At 44.0% G+C, this 11,325-nt stretch overlaps 1 protein-coding gene across 1 annotated transcript in view; it reads left to right on the top strand.

Moving 5' to 3' along the window:
• The window catches only part of Ppp1r16b (protein phosphatase 1 regulatory subunit 16B), a 67,267-nt gene that overhangs the window by 497 nt on the left and 55,445 nt on the right, over positions 1-11,325 (top strand). The window contains exon 2 of the mRNA XM_010640087.2: positions 3-176. Coding sequence (XP_010638389.1) covers positions 3-176 — 174 coding nt within the window. The remainder of the gene's footprint in view (positions 1-2; positions 177-11,325) is intronic.

Raw genomic sequence — 11,325 nt, 5'->3', positions numbered from 1 at the left:
CGCCCAGAAGCGCCGGGCCCAGCAGCTGAAGAAGTGGGCGCAGTACGAGCAGGACCTGCAGCACCGTAAGCGCAAGCACGAGCGGAAGCGCAGCGCGGGTGGCCGCCGCAAGAAGGTGTCCTTTGAGGCCTGCGTGGCCCTGCTGGAGGCGTCGCTGCGCAACGACACTGAGGAAGGTAAGGGGCGGGGCCTCCGGCCAGGGCCTGGATTCCGGGTCTGTGCGGCAGAGGTTGGGACCAGGGGCTCTGTGGGGCCTCTCGCGAGGACAGGCAGCACCGCCTACCTTAGTCTTTGCAAGTGGGTGTTCCTGGGAAAACTTTGGCTTTGTTTCTTAGACATTTTTGTTGTTGGAAACAAGGATTCCAGCCTTTGGCTAACGAATACCATAATAATTCCCTTTCCCTCCTACAAATATTGACTGACAATCTACTTCCTGTGCATTGCTACTCTAGATGGAGTAGGGACAAGCTGGATCTAGTAGTATCTCTCCTCCAAGAGCTAGATACTCCTAGGACCTTGGGTTTCTTAAGCCCTTCCTCAGGGTGGGCCCCTTGCCTCATGCACTGCGTGCCCTTCTGGTTTCACTGGTCTTCACTGCAGTAGAAATGGTGTAGCAGGTGGTTAATAGCACAGACTCTGACAATAGACATCCTAGGTCCGGATAGTTTACCTATGTGAATCTTGCCAGTAGGCAACTCACTTCACTCCTTGTGCTGAGTTTCCACCCCTGTAAAATGGGCTTAATAATCGAATCTGCTGTAAGGGCCAGCTGTGAACAAAATTAGAAAATGTCTGTAAAGTTCCCTTAGACATAGTCCTCATACATCGTGGTTAAAATGTTTTATATATCACAATGTTCATTTCACTAGATTGGTACAATATAGTTTAGTATAATATGGTTACATCATCATGGGATGTCCATAAAGCCTGGAAATGCAGACAAGTATGCATACTCAAGGTTGTCTAGAACATTTTCTTTTTTTTTGTACTGGGTGTCGAACTTGGGACCTTGCGCTTGTGAGACAGGCGGCAGCAACACTGAGCTAAATCCCCGGCCTGTCTAGGACATTTTCCCTCTATAAGTGAATAAATAAATGTAAACATGTTTATGTTCCTATAATGTTTCCAGATTGTATGGGATCCTATACTTTTGTATTTTATTGGGTTATATTATTATTATGGGTCCCGTGACCCAGATATCACCCTACTCAAGAGCCACACTTGACAACAGTCATTTCACACATGAGGAAATGGAGACTCGGAGAGGTTCGGAACCTTGGCCAAGGTGGTGGAGCAGGATCCCCAGGACCCAGGCTTCCATCACTGTCCCCATGGCTTTGTAGGTTTGCCTCGCATTGTAAAGAAAGCTGAGTGGTGGCTCTGTGACTTGTCCCAAGCCTCCTTCTCTGGGTTCTGGAACATGAGCCCAAATCCATTCCCAGAACTCTTCCACTGGAAACAGCTCAGCTGAGAGCTCGGGGTGAGCAGCCCCCCAAGAGGCATCAAGTCTCAGGCTCAGGGACGTGGCCTTGAGGCTCCTTCCCACTTGTGCTTTCTCAGATGACGTGGCAGCACATCCCACTCAGGGGGCGGCTCATCATGATGTCTCATTTTTGACGGAGGCATTGGTTCATCAGCTCTTCTCTCCCCACTCATCCTTTACGCCCTCCTTCCCTGACAGAGCCTCCTTCCCCTTCCGAGGGGCTTCTCGGGGGCTCTGTGTGCTGGCTGTGTGGCGTCTGCTTCAGTGACTGTCGCATGTGCTGATTAGGAAGAGCACTGTGCTTGGAGTTCAGGGACCAGTCCTCCTAGCCCCACCTGTGACTCTGAGCAGCTTGTTCCTCTTCTCCAGGTCCAGCCTCTCAGATTTGTAAAATGGGGTCTTGAACATGTGCCCCCAAGAAGGTGTGGTAGAATTGGAAAAGATCCAGCAAAGATCCAGGGTTACTCTTTGAAAAGTTACCCTGAGCCCTGTATCAGTACAGTGGTAATTTAAACACATTTTTTCATTGCATTTTTTTGCAGACTTTAAAGTTTCAGAGAACTCAAATACACAGAAACATATTCCTCTTGAAGAAATCAAATACACATATAATCCCAGGTACTTGGGAGGCTGAGGCAGGGGGATTTCAAATTCCAGGCTAGCCTGGGCAATTTATCAAGACCCAGTCTCAAACCAGAAAAGGGCTGGGGATACTGCTTATTAGGAGAAGGATTTGCCTATCATATACAAAGCCCTGGGTTCAATCCCCAGCAACACCCCACCACACACACACACACACACACAGACACACACACATCAAACAACATATTTACAAAGCACCAAGTCTTCCTTCCTTTCTTCCTTCCCTTTTCTATGATATGTCAGAGTGATGTGTTTCCTTCCAGGCATTTGCTCATTTATCTATGTGTTTGTGGACTTGGAGAAATACAGAGCTACGTTTCTTTTTCTTTTAAACTTTTATGTAAGTGACGACATTTTGAAATTCTGGATGTATTATTCTGCAGTTTTCATTTTTCTTTTCACTCAACAGTGTACATTGGAAATATTTTCAGGTGCAGGTGCAGTAGATTCGCATTGTTCCTTTTCACTGCCGTGTAGTATTCTGTAATGTGGTTTCACCAGAAATTTTACTTATTGATGGCCATGGAGATTAGTCTAATATTTTTGCTTTTGACATACTAAATGTTTTATATACACATGCAAATAATTGCTTAGGACAGAGTGGAAAAATAGAAGAGCTGGACTGAAGGGTTTTACATTTAAATGAGAAAAACGCTAGACCCGGTGGTGGGCTGTGCCCTGGCCCTGGCGATAGCCCTGAGAATGGCAGGGCTGGAGCCCTGTGCTCTGCGCCCAGCTGGGGGCAGGGTGAGGTGAAAGCTGCCCCTGGGGTCCACTGGTGGCTGGTGTGGGTGGGTGAGGCTGCCATCAGTCAGCCCTCGATCTTGCTGTGTTGTGCTCCACTTCGTGGCAACATGACAGCCCGCTGCTGCCGGCTGGCTGGGTACAGCTTCTGCTTGCCGGTGGAGCGGGTGTTTGGGAGGCTGCTGGGGTGTCAGATCACAGTGGGGTGGGAGCGTGGGGGCAGATCCCCCGCGCCCTTGAGCTCACAGCATCCTCTGAGTCAACCTTCCTCACCTGCTGGTGGAATGTGAGTTGTTCCCTAGACAGGCAGCACTGGGGAACGCACTGAATTCTTTCTCTGGCCCAGCACTGCCCTTAGAGGACGTCTTTGACTTTGGACTTGCCTGAGCCCCACCCCCACTGCTCGTGGTCGTCCTCCCATTGGTCAGCCAGCTCCAGGCTCTTCCGGCTCCTCCCCTCTACGTTTGTGGGTCCTTCTATCTGAAGCGCTCTTTCTCTGGCTGACCCTTCGAACTCTTCAGGTTTTGGTCCAGCATCTCCTCTGGGGAGCCATCTGTGAGCCTTTTCTGCACCCCATCTCATCACTAGTTACAGCAGAAACTCAATCCCTAGCTGATGGTTGGTAGGCGACAAGGTAGTGCTAGGCACATGTGTACAAACTGCAGTTTGTCCTCCCGGATTTACATCCCAGCTCTACCATTTGCTAGCTGTGCATTTTCAGGGAAAATTACTTAACTCCTTGGTGCCTGGCTTTCACCACTTGTAAAGATGAGAATGATAATAATATACCCGCCTTGTAAAGTTGTTGGGGGTTAAATTGAATTGGTAAATGATGAAATGATATGATAAAAACTGGGTAAGTTATATAAATTGTTGTTTTCACATTCTCTATTATTCTACATTTATATAACCTCTTATTATTATGTATTCTGATTGTCATCTTCATGATTATTTATCAGGTGCTGACTTTGTACCAGGCCCTGCTCCCCATATGTTAGCTCTGTAAATCTTCACAGCAACCCTCTGAGGTTACATAGAAAGTCAAACCCTATTTTTAAAAAAACAGGTTGGGCTTTAATTTGCATATCATAACATTTGCCCATTTTAAGGGTGGTTAATTCAGTGGTTTTCAGTTAGTTTCCAGAGTCAAGCCTTCACTATGAACTAGTTTTAGAGCAATATCAAAAGAAGCTTCTTGCCAGTGTGCAGTCATTCAGAAGTCTCAGCCCTAGGCAAACACTGATCAGCTTTTTGCCTCTCTGTTTGCCTCTGCTGGACATTTCATTTACATGGGAGCATACAATGTTTGATCTTCTGTGATTGGCTTCTTTGCTTTAGAGTAATGCTTTGAGGCTTCTTCCAGGCTATCATACATGAATGCTTGCTTCTTTTTATTGGGTAGATCTACCAGTTTGGTCCATCCATTCACCTATTGGTAAACACTGCCATTCTTGGTTATGGTCAGTAGTGTTGCTGAGAACCTATGTGTGCAGGTCTTTCCATGGACATTTTTTTTCATTTCTCCTGTGTGGTTACCTTGGAGTAGAATTGCTGGGTCACATGGTACCCTTATGCTTAACTTTTAAAGAAAGGATTGAATGTTTTCCTAAATTGGCTGCGCTATGTTATGCTCTCAGACCTGTTTTACATGTGAGGAATTGGAAGCTCAGGGAGGGCGAGCCACTTGCCAAGGTCTTGCAAGATTTAAGTGGCAGATCCAGGACTCCAGCCCAGGTCAGCTGTCTCTGAAGCCTTGGCTTTTAACTACATCAGTCTGTCCAGACACTTCCTGCTTTTGGTTTTCTCTAATAAACAAGAAAACCGCTTGGTGGTTCTGATCTGTGTATCTTTTTTAGCTGTGTAGAACCTGGTGTTTCTGCTGGCCTCAGGCCCTTGGTTTTAGGGCCCCAAAGAAGCCCTTTATCTTTTAGCCTTCACTTCTTTTCTGGGCCACAGTAGCCCAGGCTCTTTGAAACCACTGGTGTATGTTATTAGAACTTCTGTTTTTTCTCTCAGAATGTGTAGCATTTTCTGTATGGAAACTCTGTTCAGGTTAAAAAGAATGAGTGATTCTTCTGTATTCTAAATTTAACTCAGGTGTCATTCTCATGGTAAAAGTTTTCATACTTTTTTTGTAAAGCAATGGAAACTTTGCTTTAAATTAAACATTATGCAGAAACCCACTACCATATGTAAAACAGCTGGAAGAGCTATTCTGGCTGCAGCTGGCTGTGGGGTGCTGAGCCTCTCCATTCAGTGCCTGTGGACCTCACCCAAGCCCAGGCCATTGGTGAGCACCTGGGCTCTCGATCCTCCAAGGAAATGGCTGTGACTTTTACTTCTGATGCTTTTGGAAAAGGAAGAGTCTTCTCTTTCATATAAAAATATTATTTCCTTGTAGAGAATTTTGAAAGTGTGGAATGAGATGAAACGTTAAGAAGACAAACTTACTCATACACCCATTGAATACCAATAGCCAATGTTAATAGTTTGATATTATTTTATCCCTGAAGCAAACAGTGTTCTCCCATGGGGTGATTTTAGGAAAGTTTAATGTAGGAGCAATTTGCAAAGAGTATAGGTGGCTGGCACTCAACCTTTCTGTTCCCTTCACCTTTTGCAGTGGTAGGAATCAAACCCAGGACTTTATGCGTGCCAGGCAAGTGTGTACCACAGAACAGCTCCCAAACCCAACACTTTTTTCCGCAAGGCTCTTGTATTTTCTAAAAACTGAGACCCTCTAGGAGCTTTTGGGTTCTATCTATTGATATTTACTAGATTAGAAATTAAAACCAAGGAATTAAACATTCATTCATTTATTCAATCCAAACAATAAGCCCATATCTTTTGTATTAATTACTGCAGGTGAGCTCACAGCTTAAGTTGCCTGAAACAGTAAATATTTACAACTTCACAAGATTTCCACGGCTTAGGAATGCAGGAGAAGCTTAGCTTGGTGGTTCTAGTTCAAGATCTCTCCAGGTTGTGGTCACCTTAAGGTTCAGTGGTGGCTAGAGGACCCACCGGTACATAGTTGCACTCACGTGGCTCTTGGCTGGGGACCTCAGTTCCTTGCCACGTGAGCCCCTCTTTCGGGCTGCTTGAGTGACCTGTCAGTATGGCAGGTGGCTGTTTTGAGAAAGGTGATCCGAGAGATAGAGGAAACTACCCTACTCCTATGGCCTTGAGGATCATGTGCCATCCCACGGTCTATATTGCATTCATTAGAAATTATTCTCTTGGGCCAGCCACACTCAAGGAGAGAGGGGGATTAAGCTCCATCTCTTCAAAGGAGAGGAGTTTGTGGACAGGTTTTAAAACCACCATGTTAACATAAGTACTTTTATGAAAAATAGTATTTTTGAAAGCAGAAACATATAATGAAGAGAATCACCTTGTTTTATACTTGGCACATCTTTTTAAGTCAGGCATCATAGAAGACTAGTGCATCTCTCATCTGCTTTTGCACTCAGTCTGTTGTGATCTGTTATTTTGGCTAAAGTAAATGAGGAGAATCTTACCTCATACAGATGTGTATTTGGAAAAAGGAGGAAATAATTTATTTTTTAGATAATTGTGGGTATTCCTTGATGTAAACTCAGTCAGTGCTAGATTCTTACAGGTTAGTTGCAATGTGGACCCTGAGACCATTCAAATTTTTGACTTTTCTTACTCTGTTATAAAAATTCATTGGTCTGCCTTGCATTTTGTATGGCTCTTTACCATATAAACTTTTAAAGATCATGTATTAGTCTGTCAGAAAATACTGGTCCACTTAGTTCTAAATGGTAACACATTTCATTATACAGTTTCAACACCAATCTCATCAGAACCTTCTTCAAGGCCTGAGGATCTATAAGCTCATGATGGCTATACAGCTGTTCTAAAATTCAGATTTTTGGCTAGGGGTGTAGCTCAGTGATACAGCATATGCTTAGCATGAACAAGACCTTGGGTTTGATGCCTAGACAAAAATTTTTTTAAGTAAAAGTGTTCAAATTTATGTTTAAAAGTTCAAATCATATGTTTGGTAACAAGTTCTTTTTCTTGTCTCTCATGTTTTTCTTTCTTTCTTTTCTTTTCTTTTTTTTTGGTACCGGGGATCAAACTCGGGTCCTTGTGCTTGCAAGGCAGGCGACAGAACCACTGAGCTAAATCCCTGGCCCTTTCTTACCTGTGTGTGTGTGTGTGTGTGTGTGTGTGTGTGAGTGACAGACTCTTGCTAAGTTAATCAGCTTGGCCTTCAACTTGTGATCTTCCTGCCTCAGCCTCCAGAGTGGCTGGGATAATAGGCACATGCCACCATGCTTGGCAGAAGAAGTAAAAGTAGTTAGTGTTCTGTGAGAGAAGAGGCCAGTTTAGCACACAGCTTAAACATTTGCTCAAGTAATGCAGATTGAGACGATGATCATCCTTTGTGTATCTTTCTCGTTTTCTTACACGCTGTATTAAAAGAAAATGTATTCAAGTGCAGATACCTAATAAAATTACTACAGTTCACTGCTTCATCAAGTGATTTTCTTAACTTCACATGTAAAACAGTGACAAATACACTAACTGCCTGTGCAGCTGGCTGCTGCTGGGCTGAGTCCGTTAAAGTGACAGTAGTTTTACCTGCTATGGTTTTGTGCCATCGTGCACATTTACTGTTCTTAGGAAAACAGTTTGACCTCCTGAATACCCTGATAGTATCTCAGGGACCTGTTTAAGACCCACTGTTTTATGAGGACCAACAGGGAGTGGCACAACATCCTGAGGCAGCAAAGGTGGGGAACTGATATCACAGTGGGACCTGTGGGGCCAAGGGAAGGTGGACACTGCAGCCTGAAGCGGGTGTCTGTGGAGAGGAGCAGTGGCTTCCACCTCGTCTCCCTTTCACTGATGGTTCCATTACCAAACCCAACCAAGGTTCAGAATTGGAGGAAGCCTTTGATGTGGTCCAAATGGGGGGGACTTCCCCAGCATGGAGAAGTGGGGCTCTGCATGGTCAGATGGGGCCTGTGGTAATCATCCAGTTGCCTTCAACTCTTTGGATCTCTGCCCCGAGAGATCCAAAGACGTATGTAAGACACTACTTTACTTCTAATATTCCCTTGTTAACTCAACAACATTAGACAACTACTACATACTTCAAAGAATCTAAACCATGCCATGTTAGTTATAGAGACTGAGGTGAGAAGTCATTGTGTAAGCTACAGCGTTAAGGGCAGCATCTCCAACGTGGTTTGGGCTGAGCCTGAACATGGAAGCATCTGGAGGAAAGGTATAAAGGGCTTACAGTAGGAACAGACTGGGGCTTTTGAAGACAAAGAAAATGGGAGATGGGGGTGGGAGGTAGAAAAAGGTGGGTTGGGGAAGAGCATAGTGACCCATGGAGACTGGGTGGGAGGTGTACATTTAACTCCAGTGAGATGAAAAGCCACTGATGGAGCCAGGTGTGGTGGTGTACATCTGTAGTCTCAACAACACAGTAGGCTGAGGTGGGAGGATCATATATTAAAGGCCAGCCTAGGCAACTTAGATTCTGTCTCAAAATAAAACAAAAAAGGACTGGGGCTCTAACTCAGTGGTAGAAGCACTTGTCTAGCATGAGCAAGACCCTGGGCTATATTTCCAGTACCATCAAAAAAAAAGGAAAAGAAAAGCCAATTATGTTTATGTCATTGGTGGGTTTTGAGAGGGGAATTCTATTTTTAATTAAAGATTTTGAATTAGATATTGTCCTGGATGCTGGGCAGAGAGTAGATTATGGTTATACTTTGGTATTCAACTTCTTTGGTACTCGTCAAATTTGATACTTGATGCATTTTGATGAGGAGATTTTGTCCTGGTACTTGTCCTTTGCTTGATACTTGTCAGTGTCAGTTGCCTCAGACTCGCAACCCTTTCCAGCCAAAGCAGTTTATTTGGTACTCATCCACCTTCTGGAACCAGTTAATGAGAGCACCATTTCCACAGGGCCATGAATGGAAGCAGCAAGTCTTCACAGGAAGCCAACCCAGGAATCCAGGTGCAAGTCTGTGGTGGGGACTGTGGAGACAGAGCCACGAGGAAGTAGAATCCTCAGGGCTGTGTGTCCAGTGATGAAAAAAGGGACTCCTTGATGACGTCTGGGTGTTTGGCTGGAGCAACTACATGGGTGACAGTGCCATTCTGAGACTGGGAAGGCTGAGGTAGAAGGGAGATAAGATAGGATTTGGAGAAAATCAAGAGTTCTGTGGGACAGACCAGGTTGGAGGAGTGTCTTTTTCCCATCCAAGTGAAGATATCAAAGAGTCAGGGGAGCATGTAGGTCTGGAGCTCAGGGGAGAGATCATGGGTGGATGTGACACTTCAGGCATCATCAGCACAGAGGTGCCATCTTCTCAAAGCCGAGAGAGTATGTGGGGTCATCGGGGAAGCAAGGATGCATGGGGAGGGGGCGCTCAGTAAGTACAGCTTAATCCAAGAGACAGAGTAAAGCAGACGAAGAATCATTTGCCAGCCCTGGAATCCAACTACTCAGGAGACTGAGGCAGGAAGATTGTGAATTTGAGGCCAGCCTAGGCAATTTAGCAAGACTGTCCCACAATAAAAATATACAAACAAATAAAAGGAGATAGAATTCTAGCTCCATGGTAGCCTTAGTACCACCACCACCACAACAATAACACAAAAAAGAAAGAAAAAAATCACCTTTCAGGAGGTAGAAAGAAAACTGGGATGGTGTAGTCCCACAGAAGCAGGACAGATGGGTTTCTAGAAGGAAAAGCTGTTGGGTGAGTTGGTGCTGTTGAAAAGTCCACTATTTTGTTCTTATTTAGTATTTGGAAAAGAGATTTTTAATGACTTCATGTATTCCTGTCTGGATGTACCATATTTATGTATCCACTCCCCTTTTACTGCATGTTGAGATTCTTCCCAAGTTTTGCTACTATAAACTGTGCTCTGATGAGTGTCAGTGCCTAAAAGCATTTGGCCTTAGATGTAATTATTTACTTAATAAATAGATTCCTACAAGTTCACTGGTTGTAAGGATGCAAACACCTGGAAGGTTTCAACCTAGACCACTCACTGATCACCAGAAAGGTTGTGTCAGCAGTGCCTACCCAGCCCGCTTCACCACTTCCTTCCACATCAACTCTGGGTGATGGTAGCAAAAACACTTGGCTGATACATTTAATTCAGAGAGAATAGGTTTTGTTTGGTGTGTGCCTGTGTGTATGTGTGTGTGCTGGAGAGCCCAGGGCCTCTTGGATGCTAGGCAAGCATTCTACCACTGAGCTACACTCCCACCTCCCTTTTTAAAATATTTGAGACAGGGTATGGCTGAGTTGCATAGGCTGACCTCAAACTTGTAATCCTCCTGCCTCAGCCTCCCACAAACTGGGATTACGGATATGCACCACCATGCCCATCTTGGAGAATATTTTTGTCTTAGTTTGCATAAATGTAAGATGTTTAAGGTTTACTACCTCTTCATAAGCTTATTGGCCATTCATCCCTTCCTCTGAGTTGTGTGTTTTTTTGCATTGAGTTTAATGATTGTGCATTCTTGTGGGTGTGAGAAGAGAGGGATTGACAATAGAGTGATGGTAATCCTTTCTGTCATGTATGGCTCATACATTTTCTGCAGAGAGTGTGTGTTGTTAACATTTTGTTTACAGTAGTTTTCTATGCCTTGGATTTCTTCATCTTTTTGTAATCAAATCTAATGATATTTGCTTTTTCCCCTATATTATTGTGTTCTTTGCTTTTTTTATCCCTTGAAAGCTGGGATCAGAAAAATACCAGGTGTGAGTGAAAAAGACAGTGAATATTTAATTTTTAAAATGTTATCATAGTAAAAGACATATTTCCATTAATCCCCTTCAAAATGCCCACTCTTTGCTTCAAACACATATATCCCATCATTCTTTTTTTCAGCAGATAATGGATATTTAGCTGAGTTTTTTTACAGCAAGACAATTTTTGGTACATGTCAGACATGCATAATGATAACATTCATCATTGGAAGATTGTACCTGTACATGATACATCTTGCTTCTTTTCTTTCCCCATTCCCCTCCCCATTTTTGACTCATCTTCCCCTCCTTATTTACAAAAGCATTGTTTCCAGTTTTTCCTTCCATTTGCTCTTTTTTTCTTGTCTCTCCTTTCCTCCTCCCCTTGATCTTCTCATTTTTTCTTCCAGTTTCCCAATATCTATTATATATTTTAGTCCTTAGTTACATTTCTGGTGTCTTGCAGCAGAGAAGCAGTGCAGTATTTAAGCACATGTGTTGCCTTTCTGAAGCAGGTTCGGGAAGTCTTTTGTGTCTTCAGTTGCACTGTTATGGCTTCCACAGTGTCTTGACTCAATTAAAAAATGTTTACCATTCATGGTCATTTTGATTTTGAGGAAGATGCACAGTGCCAAAACCAGTGAACAAGGTGGATGAGGACACACCGTAATGTCTTTATGAGCCAGCCTTTCC

The sequence above is a fragment of the Fukomys damarensis genome, unplaced genomic scaffold (assembly GCF_012274545.1).
Source record: "Fukomys damarensis isolate Sample0158 unplaced genomic scaffold, DMR_v1.0_HiC HiC_scaffold_22, whole genome shotgun sequence".
Classification (NCBI taxonomy): domain Eukaryota; kingdom Metazoa; phylum Chordata; class Mammalia; order Rodentia; family Bathyergidae; genus Fukomys; species Fukomys damarensis.
Note: the sequence above shows the minus strand (reverse complement) of the source record. Positions and strands in the feature narration are given on the sequence as shown.